The 15942-nt window shown below is 26.7% G+C and overlaps 1 protein-coding gene across 1 annotated transcript in view; it reads left to right on the top strand.

Annotated features, from left to right (window-relative positions):
- Nucleotides 1-7503: 7503 nt before the first annotated feature.
- LOC129980489 (uncharacterized) overlaps nucleotides 7504-15942 on the top strand; it is a 38261-nt gene continuing 29822 nt past the window's right edge. Inside the window, exon 1 of the mRNA XM_056090807.1 lies at nucleotides 7504-7781. Within this exon, the coding sequence (XP_055946782.1) occupies nucleotides 7601-7781 (181 nt within the window). The 5' untranslated portion in view covers nucleotides 7504-7600. The remainder of the gene's footprint in view (nucleotides 7782-15942) is intronic.

The raw sequence follows: 15942 nt of genomic DNA on the forward strand, positions 1-15942 counted from the left end.
AAAAAAAATGTGCTAAATGGCTATATTATGAATTACACACTATCTCAAATGAAACAAATCACATTAGGACTATTTTGCAATAAAAATAAAAGCCCTTTTTTACTAATATATGTTTTACAGTGCAATGAAAAAAATTCTTTTAATAATATTTTTAATGATAGAATTATACGACAGCCTTCTTAGCATTTTTCATAATTTTCATATTAAATCTTATTCTATCACCACCATTGCCATACTGATGTCTTTTCTATAAATATTTATCAAAAAAATTTCCAAAAAGTTATTCATTCACCTACTGCTACCCTTTGGAACAGGCTTATAAATGGAAATAAAAACTTGTAGCCAAATGGCTACACGATGCAATGTAGAGTTAAATATGTAAACTGATAGTTATCTATGAGAAAATCTATTGGCCACGATGATTTTTGATAACTCTTTCATATTAACACCTGTAGGTTAAAATCATGAAGTCGTGCGAATAATTTATCTCCCTAAAAGCTATGCATCGAAATAAATTGAATCACCTAAAATCAAAGATGCAACAGACTACATTCCACATGAAACAATAAAAAAAAATATTTTTTTATTGAAATGAAACAAAAACAAACTTTTACTAGCTTTGTCTATCTTGACAAAACGATCCTGAAACTGATATAAAAAATAGAAATTGAATTTTTGATTTTTTTTAATAATGATCTCTGTCTATGAAAATTACTTAATAATCATTACGTGAAAAGATTGCAATGAATTTTCTTTCCAATACAGGTATTCAGATTATTTTAATTTTGAATGTTAATGTCTGAAACAATTTTTTCGTAACTTCATTTCCTTCCTCATTTAATTTGGATGTAACTTTCCAAACTGTCCACTTTATACTATTGCAAACGATTGATTGATTGTATGTTTTCAAATTCGCATACATGTCTTTGTTTTGGCGCAGTTTAAGATCATAATTTTTGGCGCACTTCATTAGATTGGCGCAGCTTAGCCAAATTAAGATCTTGAGCTGTTGAACCTTAACCATTGAACCAATTATATTTCAACTAAATCTTTTCAAGATTAGTGATATAAAACAGTTCCGGCATATATAAATTATTTTTAACTTCCGTCTGTGTTGCTATCAATATTTTTTATCCCATTTATTGGTTACAACGAAATTATAACCATTTACAATCATTAAAAAAATCATTTTAAATTGTCATAAAGTTGTTGCAGAAACACGCCTGTATGGAAAATATGAATGAAAGAAACGAAAAGTTCTCGCCTGTTAATAGTTTGTTTTCTTAACAAGATGAAGGCTATAATTAAAATGATTTCCAATGATTTCAAAGAAATCTATGATATGATAATTTAAAATCTAATTTAAATCTTAATTAATTTTCTAATTTGTTTCTTAATTTAGCCCACATTAATTTCATTCTAAAATATTCTCTTGTTTCCTGAAACAATTCTCACTTTTGATTCAACAATTTTACACACGCTCTATAAAACTGCTTGTTTTAGCATTTTCTCACGCTCCGAGTGAAGGGATAAAAATTCCTAATGCTTACCCTTTTAAAAAAAACCCTTTCAAAATCTCCAAATAAAATCACTGAAGGTTCAGATTTCGTGCTCTTCTGTTCTTATGTCGCGATGTGGACGGACGCATTTTCTATGATCGTTTCTTGTACAAATTATGCCTCCAGGGATGGAATAAATCGAAGTTAAAAATTCAAAAGTGTCTTCTATTCAGTCACACATCTGCTAATATACACATCAAGTAAAAAAGTGAATAAATGAGATTTTAAATTACATACCGATTTACTATCGTTAATGTTCCTGGTAAAAACATTTGTGGTAAGTCAAGGAAAGTTATTTTTGATGTGGTAATATGAAATGAAATCAAACTCCAATAAACCGAGACTTTTTATCAGATATATAATTTTCAAAATAAATGATTATTTAATGATATTTTTTAGTTGTTTATTTGGTTTAATGCATATAAATAAATTTAATGTTTAACGTATATGTTAATGTTAACGTTTATTTCATGCACCATTTTTAAAATAATTTATAATTGAATAATTATTTTTTGTACCAATTATCATACAAACACCGTTTATAATACATAAAGCTTTTATTGAGGACACTTCTTGCGGTTTCCCAATTTTCGAGAAACCTAACGAATCGCTGAAACAGCGGTAAAAATGAAAGCCAGGCGGGTGATCTTTAATCTTTTCTAGTGTTCCGATCTGAGCTGGGAAATGTTTACGAAGCCCATTTTATAAGCTAATGATGCTTATACAGCTGCTCTTGTTCCAGCGATAAAGACCAATCAGAAGAAAACTGTATTACTCGCAGAGAATTCACTCTTTTTTTTTTAATTTCCTTATATCGAAGCAGACATGAGTCTGCGCTCGCCTTTCGTTTCAGCGTAGACTGAACAGCGTGTTTCATCGGAAATAATGTAAATATTTTCTTTGCATAGGAAGTAGATGAACATAAGCATGCGTTTGTAATCGTCAAAAAATTATCAAATAGACCATCAAAATTTTGGATCTTCTGACTTCTTGTAATTCACAACTCTGTTTCACTACTGGTTTCTTCTACAATTTCTGTAAAATTATATATCTGCGCATTGAAGTTGTTAAGTCTGTATAAAAAATCTTGATCCTGTCGATTAACGAACAGATAAATTTTTTCAAAGTACATGCTCTGTTTTATAAATTTTTTAAGAGTTAAAAAAAAAAGAATTTTTTAGATCTATCAAAAAGAGAAAAAACATTAAAAAAATGTTTTCTAATACATTCAGATCTATACATTCGAAAGAGTTTTTAGTGGATTCTTGCTATTCTGGATGAATGAAAATAAGGGGAAGTCGTAGAATTTTTGACTAGCTAATCCTTTTCTAAATATAATAAATATAATAACTAAAAATAGTTGAACTATTTTTTAACTATTTGCTATCAAGATTGAAATGAAATGTTAAATATATGTATTTTGAAGGAAAAAAGATATTGATAGCGGTCCAATTGAAGAAAATGATTTCCAAATTTTATCACCATTTTCTTTAAGCACTAGTATGTATAGCACAATTGTTTTCTTTTTAATTATAAAGTTCACTGCAAGACTTAATGCATGAATTAAAGCAAGGCATTTTAAGCATTGCATCATCCCCCCCCCCGTTTGTTTCATATTCTAAAGTTTCTAGTCACAATTTTTATTCTTTTTTAATCAAAATGTTGTTAATCAGATTTTTTTAATCAAAATGTTGTTAATCAGATTTTTTTAATCAAAATGTTTTTTAATCAAAATGTTTATTTATAAATGTTTGTTTATTTTTTTCACGTTGGTGGTTTGACTTCCACTTTATGAAACTTGGTTACATCAATGTACTTTGCTATTTATTTTAAAATAATGAAAGTTCTATTACATTACAGCTAAATTATTTAATTGGTGATACAATAATGCAAACGCTTGTTCTATAATTGCAACGATCAGTTTTCTCTAAAAATGATTTCATAATTCAAAATTATATCTCGCAACATAATTTACCTATTTAATTGCTAAAATATATAACAGAATCGAGATTACGATATACTATGTGATGGTTCAGATTTAACAATTATCTTCTGTTATTTACGATTTTACTTTCTAGTATAGGAAAATATTGTAATTATTATTAAAATTCGACCTCCGGATTTTGATGATTTTTAATGTTTTATACTTCTGATTCCGAATTTATTTTGGAACTCTGTCTTTCTATCTGTACAAATGGCAGTTCAAAAATGAAAAGGTTGTACGTTTTCTGTAAGAAAAATTGTAATTTTGTTCAAATGTTGGACAAGATATGTCAAAGGGAAGCTGTTCGTCTCTCTCTATATAGATATGCAAATATAATAGCGAAAAAAATGAGTATCTTAATTAATTTGTAAAATAATATTTTTTAAAAGCATAGAATTTACTGTTATTGTTTTATTTATTTCACTTGAATGCAAGCATTATATTTCAAGAATCACTAATTTTGCAATATTTCTTCATAATAATTCAAGAAGTGCGATAAAAAAATCAGCACATAAATGGCTAAATTACTTAACAAATAATTTTTTTAATATTCGAAAATGGATTATTTTAATCATGATTTTCACATTCAGATTTTTAAAATATTGCTGCTAAGATGAAAAACATCCTACAAACATGGTACATGATGAATCATAATATTTTCATTAATAAAATTTAAAAATTAAAATTGTGTATAATGTTTATCTATAATAGGGTTTTACGAAATAGAATAATTGTCTAAGTCTACGAAGAAATATGAAGTTTAAGATATATTTTCCTTCGTTTAAACACTTTTATTTAACATTAGTCTGCAAAGATTAATTACAGAATTTTGTTACCTAATTTTCACTCCTCTCCTGATTTGCAAAAATCTAAAATTTTGTTCTTTTGTTGATTTACGATAGCAACAAACCCTCGTAATATTTTCAGATTCTTGAATTGACTGATTAAATAAAATGTTGATTTCGTAACTACCAAATTTTTAATAATCGATTTTTTAAATAATAATTTCTGATGATGAATTTATTTAATTAAAATTTGATTCTCTATACAATACTGCCAGCTGGATGCGTATTTGAAAAAAAACGAATTCTAGCTTTTATAATATTTATCATAATGAATTATAAATCAAAACAAGAGGAAAAAAAACAGATAAAATTAAAACAAAATCTTTTTAAAAATTGCTAATGAAAGCGTTTAAGATATTTTTATTAAATTTGATTTTTAAGCGAGTTAAAAAACCCTTTTTTTAAGCTAAGATAATATTTATTTGAAATATTATCTTAGCTTATTTACCAGAAATGTTTTCTTTAAAACACTTTAAAAATAAATAGCTGTCTTTTTCAACCTATTGATTTGCTAAGAATAAGGTGCAATTGAATTTTCAATTAAAGCTCCTGTGCATAATATGATGATCATAATTCTATCTAGAAAATATGTCTACATATTAAAACACTTTAAAATTCACTATAAAAGACATAAAAAATGTTATTTTAATAATCTTACACCTGTTCCACTCAATGTGTGCATCATCTATTCTAATAAAGTAAAATCCCATGATATTATAATTCTATGAAAACATAACTGTCTAGATAATCAATCTATTCATTTACGCAATACTGTAACCATATTTTTTAAATTTTCAAACAAACTACATAGTTATTGAACGAAATCCTGTTTCCTTGGCTTTCAACTATGAAAGAAAACTATGAGACGAAATATTTGACAACTCAATGTGCAAAGCTGGAATTTCAGTTCAATAAAAAAATTCGCTATTAAAATTTTGCAATAAAGTATTATTTTGTAAAAAAATAAAAAAATTCAGGAAACATTTACACATCATTCCAGTCGTATCATTAGAATTAAGCACTGTAATTTTAAAGCAGTGTAAAAATCAAATTTTTACTACAACATTTTAGGGAACTATCTCAAAAGAAACACTTACATTTTATTTAACTAATATTTTAATTAAAATTATAATTAAAAATTTTAACCAAAATTTTAATTAAAAAAATCGCTCCAAATAGCATATTCTTACCTTCCAAAGTATATATGTGGCAAATTTTGTAACTCTAGGTCAAAAAATTTTATGATTGAAAAGATTCAATTTAACTTTCAATACTTTTTACCCACCAATATTTGTCTAATAAATACTCTCCCAAAATTTATTGAATGATAGCTAAAAAAAGCATTCAGAAGCTTTTTGCAATTTTTACTTGCTTTGTTTTTCGAGAAATTCACATATTTTAATATTATGTGATTGTTAATTTTAATATGTTGGATTGGCGATATAGCACAGCATAATGTAAAAAAAATTAATATTTGAATCAAATATAGAAAATGATTCTATTATGTTTTGAATACTTTCATAATTGCTGTAATTTCAAGTAATATTACATTTTTGCTAATGTAATAGATAAATGAAAATCTTTTGAAAATTTTTTCGATTTTTTTTACATAAAGAATCTTAAAACGTTGAGAAAGCAGTACTATTTATTGAAACTTGTCTAAGATCTACATATAATATACCTGCATAAAATGTTAGACAACTGTGACATATAATTTTGTAATATTTGCTAAAATTTAAAGTTTGTGCTTTATGTTATGTTGAGTTTTTCTCTTACGTAAAACGTTTTGGACAGTTTCTAGTAATTTTAATCCTTTATTCCTTTATTCTGCTTCTAAAATATGAAGTAAAATTTATTCTGAAAAAAAAATGTACTGCAAATAAATCATTAGCATCAAACAGTTTTTTAAATTTTAAGATGTGTAAAAATCAGGTTTATGCAAAAATGCCAAACTCTTGATCGATATTTAATTAATTCAAATTTTAATTAAAGCCTAAAAAATGCACATTTCCTGCGCACATATTCCATTTTACACTATGAACACATTTCTATTTGTTTGTGCTTAATTTTTAGCTCTTGACCAAACGGTCTCTTTTGTAGAGCGCCAAGCTAAACATGGAATTTATTCAGAAAACTCAATTTTTATGACACATTTTTTTGATGTCAAACTTTAATTTCAGTTTAAGTTTTTATATATTATTGAATTATATGGCAGTTGCATATATATATATATATATATATATATATATATATATATATATATATATATATAATTTAATGATATTAGCTAATAATAATCCCTTACTAACGACAAACTCGAAATTGAAATAAATTAATCTATATAATTAACAATTAATCGATATCGATATAACTAATTGATTGATTAATTTTTTTTGTCTCTTCCATTATATAGATTTTTCAATTATTCACTAATAGCAAATTCTCAAAATTCTTTATTCAGGAATAAAGAAATAAATTTCATTTGAGTTCTTTTCAGTTTTTTGCTGTAGTTACATGAAATTTAAGTGGTATATTTTTGGGCTGAAATTATTTAACTGCTATTGGCTACATTTTAGATATATTTAGATAGTCTTATCACAGCCCATCAGACAGTTCTATCATTTTTGATAACATTCCCATATGATCTAGCTGCCTTCGAAATTTTGTCGAATAACTTGATAATTAATTCAACTTGAAGTACCAAAACATTCTTTAAAAATGTACATAGCTGGAAATGAATATTGATGTATAATACAATATAAATAAACATACAATAAAAACCAGTAAAGTTTTGAGATGAATAAAAAAAATGAATATACTGATTTCAAAAACGTAAATCCTGCAAATTTTCAAAAACAATGAACTTAATAACTACTTTCTCAAAAAAAAAAAAAAAAAAAAAAAAAAAGAAAAAGAAATACGTTTGTTTTCGGATTGATTACTTTCGGTAAACAAATGCAATTGCCATTGATAAACAACTGGAATAAACAATCTTGGCTCGTGCCAAACGCCCATCAAACAATTTTGAAGCAACTGAGCACTTAACAATAGTTGGCGAGAAACGGAGTCCAATTTGGCGTGATTGTTCTCCGGTAACCCTAAGCTTTCCGTTCCAGTGTTTATACACCGTAGCGGAGCGGTATGGATGCAATAATTTTTACTAACTGCAATTTGGAGAACAAGGAGCTTAATTGTGCACGCATAGAATTTCAATGGGATTCCGAGTATTTTCCCGTTCTTTATTTTGGGGATGCATACTTTACAATGTTTTCGCCAGCACTTCTCTTCTGAAAGCGATGGCTAATTCCAAATTCACGTTGCCATCTGATGCGAGTGAAGTCACGTGGGCTCATGCTGTCAACAGTCGGGAAGAGCTCGAAAAAGAGCTTGCCGGTAAGAGAACCTTTTGTTTTATGACAATAAAAGTCTGTTATATATATTTGATCTTTTATATTTGGTTGCATTATGAACAAATCACAATTGTCTCCAAAAGCCCATAGTTATTACAACAATTTATTCTGGATATTATAGCAATGTCTGGATATTATATAAATGTATGTATTTTTTTCAATCGAAAATTTAGATAGCAATTTTTAAATTGGGCAATACGATAATTATAAATTTATTATGCATATGAAAAAAGAAATTTGTATTTTAGTTTGTATTTCTCATATTTGGTAATTCCCAATAAACATTATTATTTTTTATACTTTTGAAACGTTATGATTAAAATTAGGATTAAATTCCTTAAAATTAGGAAATAAATATTCAAAATATCACTTTTTGTCATAAATTTTAAAGAATAATACAATAGATATTTTTTCTAATTTTGCAACTGTTTAAAAGATAGCAATTTTTTCAACGATAGGGAAAGCTTGTATTTTGATTTCCTTTTTTTCTACAATATCTATTATTACATTTTTATTATTTCTTCTTTTATTGATTGTTATTTTATCTTTCCAAGTTTTAAGGATTTTTTTTGTATAATTCTCTCTTTCTTTCATACATTTTCTCTTCAAAATAATAAAGTCTTAAAATTTTAAACCATTAAAGGTTATAATTCAAAATGTTCTTTTAAAAGAATTTTTTAAATTTTATTTAGCTCCTTCTTTTACAATTTCTTTTTTTTACTATATTTTTCTATTTCTTTTTTTTACTAAATTTAAATGTCATTATTTTAATTACAATTTTCTTATTATTTTATGGCAAAATATTATTGATAAAGTTGCAAAAAACGAATTGTGAGATGAAAGAATAAATGATGAGAAATACCAGCTAAAATATTTCAAATTATTATATATATTACCAGATAGAGATATTTTTCTTGTGTGATCTGAATGATAAAATATTAACACTACATTTCAAGATAAACGAGATAGTAAAGAATCGTTTAAGTTCCATGTACATTTTGTTATACAATAGCTTCTATTAATTTAAAACATAGATAACTGCTAAATACTTTCTCTTTTTTCAGTATTCTATAATGAATTTCTTATCTTTAAAGTTTTCGTTTCAAAAGTGAAATTCTTTCCTGAAATTCTTCTGAAACTAATGTTTAGTCATTGGGTAAACAATATAAATTTTTAGATGAAAATTCCAAATGCAAAAGTCTAAATTGATAAACCGTTCACTATTTGTAAAGTAGTCAAAAATCACTGCTTTGAACTATTTCTCTCAGCTCGAAAAATTATAAACCTTTGATCTGATTTTGAATGAAATATTCGGAATGTATCTTGTAAATAAATAGTTAAATAAACAAAAGTTTAAATATAATCTAAATTTTTCTTTAAAAATTTAATTTTCGAGCTATCATTTTATGAAATATTTTCTATGCCCAGAATATTTGTGAATTCTTTTAGATTTGTATCATAAATGTTTTTTTAGCATTATTAATTTGTCACTTGACAATGTCTGAACTTCAAGGATTGGTTATAGTAGAAATATATTTTTTTCTCTCAACGTTCTTATTTTTTATTATCTACTGAAATTCTTAATCTTTTTTATTACATGGCTACCACATTTTAATAACTATAACAGTCTGTTTACGTGTTTTCTCTGTCTCTAAATGAATCTTTTTTAAAAAAATTTTTTAAAAAAATACAACGGAGAAGGCGGAGATATTGAGTAAGAAAAAGATATAGCAATAATAAAATAGTTACAATACATTATTACATTTTGGTGTCTCTAATCCCACCTCTTTCGTTTGCATATTATAAATATAAAAATAAACTAACCTAAAATATAGGCAAATATCAGTAAGTAGAAACCTATAGATTGTTTGACATCGATGTCTAGAATTCCAAAATTCAATAGGATTAATTAATATGGAAACTTACTAAAACTGACATATCAATTAATAACATGGTGCTGAATACATTTAATTATTAAAAGAAAAACTTAATTTTATTCTTTGTAATGCTTATTGCTTTGATAATCTTTGTTTTATTTAAATAAAGAACAATAATAAAAAGAATATTTTTTATTAATTAAATTATTATTACTGTATTTATTGTCATATATTAAGCCACTATACTATTATTACCTTAATTACTTCTATTGCTATACTAAAAAAAACACGTAAACGTACAATATTAGAAAAATAAAAAGTTGCGTAACTTGATTCATTTGTTTAAGTGGGCTGAAAAAGTTGGATTTCGAAGAATGCATTCAATTCTATATGTGATGAGAATCAGAAAGATTTCATAATTCCCATCACATTCCAAAATATTTAACGGCAAATTTAGCCTATTAGGGTCTATGGTAGCTATATTTAATTTGCGTTGCTGAAACAAAACACATTCCATTGCTGGTTTTTTTCTGTTTTCTTTCTTTCTTTTTTGCTTTGTTTAAGAAGTCTATAAATTTCCTCAAACTCGTAAACAATTTTCAAACGGTATGTTCTAACATTAGCCAAATTTTGAAGTTAACGCCACTTATCGCCATTTTTTTCCCCTTTTTTTCTATATGTATTTCGAGTTGTGCAAGAAATTCACAAGTAATCTTTACTTTTTAATAATTTATTATATTTTAAAAATCATTATAATATTTATTTACTAAAAGGATTTTTGATTGACATTTTGCCTGTCTTACCTGTAGCCTGTCTTTATCCTGTTATTTTAGAATTTAGAAATTTTGCCTGTTACAAAAATTTTTATAGCAAAAAAATAATAAAAGCAATTTTTTTTGGTATTTAATTTTACCTCAGATTATCGCAATTTCAGCTTTTTTCAATGCAATTTGAAAGAATTTTATAAAAATCTATGCTTTAAACTAAATTGGTCATGAACAGATTAAAAAAGCAAGTAAAAGAGAATTAATGCCAATTTCGATTTGTCATTTCCAAATGAATGAGTGGAAACACATGAAGTAGTAATAACTCGACTTAATATATTATTGACGTTTGTTTTTACCTAAAATAGAATAATGGGCATATTATGGGAAGTCACTAGGATTTGACATGGGGAGCCTAAGGAATAAATTTGTCTATAAAAAAAGGGCAATATCACTATGAAATACGTAATTTTTTCCCTTTTGCTCTTTAAGAGAAAGGAATATGAAAATGTCAAATTTCAAGAAGATTGGACAAAAAATATAGACTGGTATAAAAATCATACAAGTAAACATTCATCATCATATATATGTGGCAATCAATGATTAATCGGTTTATTATAAATAACCTATTATTAATATAAACACAGTTAATATTAATAATCATTCAATGTGAGAAATCACCCGCTATTAATTAAAATAACCGATTACTGTATAATCAAATTAACCGTAACTTAGTGTACATATATTTATTTTAATAACTACTTTTGCTTAAAGCCTGTGTTTTAAAATCTGTTACATAATACTTTTATAGTGCAAAGGTTTATATTGAAAAAAATATTAAATACGCAATGTTATTGGTGATGACTTTGATCTCGTATCGGCTCAAATTGTTTATGAATCGCATTGATTCTATACGCAGTACCAGGTGTTTGGCGCAAAAGTCTTAAAACTTGGATTTACCCCATAAAGATCCGATCACTCCATGTGTAGAAATATGTTTACTTTTATTCTTAGTACTGCACTCTCTTTCACTGGATTTTCAGCGTACAGATATGCTTCTGTTCATTTGATTTTGACTTTCAAAACTTGCTCATTATTTCGATTGAAAATTTAATCTTCTATTGTGTATCCCACAGATTATTATTTGTTTTCATTTGTCTTCTTTCAGAATTCATGAAGTAAACGTACTATCTGTAAAAAATGTGAAATGAACGTACTATCTGTAAAAAAATATAGTTAAGTTTGGTTTATATAGTTTTCAAATCATTAACGTAAAACGACGTATATGTCTAAAGACATATAATCAAAATTTTGTGAAGTGTGAAAAAATGTGAAGTGAACGTACTATCTGTAAAAAAATATAGTTAAGTTTGGTTTATATAGTTTTCAAATCATTAACGTAAAACGACGTATATATCTAAAGACATATAATCAAAATTTTGTTAAACAACTTTGATAATACAGATTTAATACTACTAATGTAAATTCATTTAAAAAATAATTTAAAATTTTTAAGGTATTTCATTACTATATAATACTGTAAAAGCATTACAGCATTAAAATTAGATATTTATATTAAAAGTGAGATAACCCATATTTTTTTAAAACATGTCTTGAATAGAAATTAAACATTTCATATTTTATACAATTTATCTGCATGCCGGTAACTGATTAATTTAAATACATTTAAACAACTTAACATATTGTATAATTAAAATATATTTAAACAATTTAACATATTGTTTAATTATAACATATTGACTTCCTCATTGTTTCCGAATGTTAAAAACTATTGAAGTAAATTCAATGGAATCTATTTAATGTAAATTTCAATGGAAATTTGACAAACAAAATAAGAGTCCATTGTATCTTTAAATAAATTTGAAATAATTTCTTCATATTCTTTTTCATTACCGCTCGAAGTAGCATCAGATAATTTGCTTTCTGGTAATACATCAATCACGAAAAATGCCGAAGTTATAATATTAGAACCGCAGTTCGCATATAATAAATTTCAAAAATAATCATGTAACGAAATATTATATGATTACAATAACTGAAAATGAATCAGCACTCTGGCAACAAGTGTAAGAGACATAAAGAAAATATGAGAAATTTATGTAATGGTATTTAACTATATTTGTAATAATTAATTACTATATTTGAAATAATTTGGAATTCTGTTATAACTTTTATAAGTTGTGAAAATTTCATTTTTTTCCATTGCAAACTCTCTTGTTTAATAGATAAGGGCAAATATGATAGATTTTGGTAGAAGCTACAAAAATGAACAATATAAATAAATATGGCATCAAGTAACCATCGCATCTTCCAAGTATATGCATGAAAGATAGCTTTCTTTTGTTTTTAACTAACCGCTTGCGGCGCAGAAATATTGTTGTGTTTAATTTCAATTAAATTTCATATGCGTAACTTGATGTACGTCATTCCCTGAACAAAACAAAATGAAGCATGGAATTGGGATAAGCATTAAATCAGTATCATTTTTCCTGTGATGATGCATATGGACATTTGATATGGAGTCGACACAAGTATTATCATGGGAACTATTAAATATGTAAATCCATTTGAGTAATTCGTAATAATTGAATAAGCACAAAATTTTGCTGCAATTATATAAAACATATTTATTCTGATATTATATAATATATTGACCAGATGGTGCAAATTGTTCATATTCGACCAGATGGCCTACTGGCATCGAAGCGGAACAAGCCTTTTTAAGTTTAGAATTCTCATTACCACATCCTCGCTTGTGCTATACCCCCTCTTCCTGTGCTTGTTTTAACAGATGTGTTTCCCTCGTTGAGTGAAAAAAAAAACAACTCTTGGTCACATGTTGTTGTTTCAACATTCATGTGCTTCTCGTAAGTTTACTTTTCTAGTTTAATGACTGGCTCAGTGGCATTGAAGTTTTATGAACCTCAGAACGGCATACGATAGGAATCTGTAGTTGCGATTTTTGGAGTATTCTTTCTTTTATTTCTTTTTTTATATCTTTATTTTCTTCAGTTTCTCCATCACCATCTAAAAAAAGGGAAATAAACAGAAACTTTAAGCAATAACTAATTAGATTAGTAATGAAGGTGTGCATATTGGCGCTCTAAAGCCACGACTATTTGATCTAAAACTATCTAACTTTATAGTAACAATGTACGAAAATAATTGCTAATAAAACATTTATTCTATTTAATGCAATTTATTACTCCAACTTAAAGATTTCAAAAGTTTTTTTTCCCTCTGTGTTATTGCTAGCATTTCTACAGTCTCAATACTGTTCTTCATTTTGGTATTTTTGCGCTGAATGGTATCATTTAAACGCAAATGTAATCCATCAATGGGCGCCATCGACATTCTGAAGTATTTCGAGCAATCTTGCTTCAAATCTTCAAGTAACGTGTGAAAAGTTCCAACCTCCTTTTTTTTTTCATTAATTGGATGAATCCAAATAAATCGATTTTTCATTTTCCTCTTCATTCAATGACGGAATAACAATAAAGCTAGGATTTGCTCTCTGTTCGTTTCAAATTACGCTTAAGCGGCAAAGATTTTAAATAATACGGTCAAAGTTAATTTATTTGTGGAGGAAATTATGCCGACTCTTACGGTTGCGACGGAAATATTACCGCCTTGTATGTAAATAAATGTTTGATTTCTTTGAACGGTAACGGTAAAATATCCGCAGCGAAAAAACCACTTTGTGTGTAACCAGCAACATAATGTCAAATAACAAGCTGGAAAAGGGTTAAACACATCGTCATTTGCTATTTATAAGAAATAAAATTGTGCAAATCGAAATGAGATTATTTTCTCTCTTTATGCAACAAATAGTTTCATGTTCTATTTTTTTTAAATAAGAAATGTATAAAATTTGCTTTATGAAACTTTAATTTTTTTATGTATATTGAACAAATGTTTTTTGATGGCACTGTCAATATTTTTTCAAAATATCATTTGTACTTTTGAGCAATGAACATATTTAAATAATAATCTTATCATGACCTTTTTTTCATACTTTGCCTAACATTTGTCATTCAATAAAATACTTAGGTATTATATACAATGCCTAGGGAAAGTATGAAATAAAATAAATATAGATGTTTTATAGACAGCGTTTCGTTTCATAAATTACTAATAACAACACACACACACACACACACACACACACACACACACACACACACACACACACACACACACACACACACACACACACACACACACACACACACACACACACACACACACATATATATATGCCATTTGAAAGCATAGATTTCGTGCTCCATTCTAAATAACTTTTTTTTTAAAAATCTAGTAATTTCAAGAACTATAATTTTTTTTAAGTACTATAATTTCTTCCATATGAAGTGATGCGAAATATATTAATAAATTAAAATTATCTGCTTTGGATATGAAAATGGAATCAGGTTTTAGTACGTGAAAGAATTTATTAAAAAAACCCCGGAAAAACTTAGGATTTGATAAAATATATTACCAAGCTATTATTTTTAACCCAGAAAATGATAAAAAACGTCAATTAAATATAGTGTTAATATAAATGAAAGATTATATATAAGAAGAAAAATACCGTAATATAAATACCATACGGAATTTTAAATATATAAATTTCGAAACTATTACAGATAATATAAAGAGTGATACATGATAAAATGATGAAAAACACCTCAAAATGTTTTGAGAATTGCTCGGCAAGTGACAATCATTCGGATGTATTAGAAATGTAGTTATTTCCGGAAATACGTCAGGTTGGTACAAATGTTATCTTTCAAGAAGATTCGGCTCCTCCCATTTAGGGATTAGATGTTCATGCTTTACTTAAATGAGGAGCTCGCGCATGGCCTGATTGGATGTCCAGATAAAAGTCATTTATCCTTTATCATATGACCACCAAGATCCCGGGATCTTACCTAACGGGATTTTTCTTTTGTAAGGGTACTTTGAGGTAAGTCTTTGTTTAGTAAAACCTCTTTGCCCTAAATTTATTATCAGTTTAATCAATTAATGTAAATAAAACATCAATCTACATTAAGCAGTATTGACAGTTTAAAACTTGAAAAAATGTTGAATAAACTTATTTGCAGATAGATCTTTGACGCATTACGGTGAATTCACAAGAACATTTATAACTCTAAAACATTGAAAAATCTGCGTGCATTTTCATTGTACCCCTGATTATATCATGTGTAATTGTCTTGGATACAGAAGTGTTTAATAAAGGAATAATGAATGAGTGAATAAGACAATATAATTTTCATAAAAGTGAATAAATCAACCATCACTAATGTGATATTATCTATTTTGGTGTAGTTGTGCTGTGTAACTATGACAAAACATTTGTTTTTATTACACAATCATACGGTTATTGCTGCTGTATCCGGTCTCACTGCAAACAGGATATCAAAATCGTCGTTACAGGATTTTCTTTTCCACGTGAACTATAAAAGAATTCGTTGCATTT

This window comes from Argiope bruennichi, chromosome 8 (genome assembly GCF_947563725.1).
Source record: "Argiope bruennichi chromosome 8, qqArgBrue1.1, whole genome shotgun sequence".
NCBI classification, from domain to species: domain Eukaryota; kingdom Metazoa; phylum Arthropoda; class Arachnida; order Araneae; family Araneidae; genus Argiope; species Argiope bruennichi.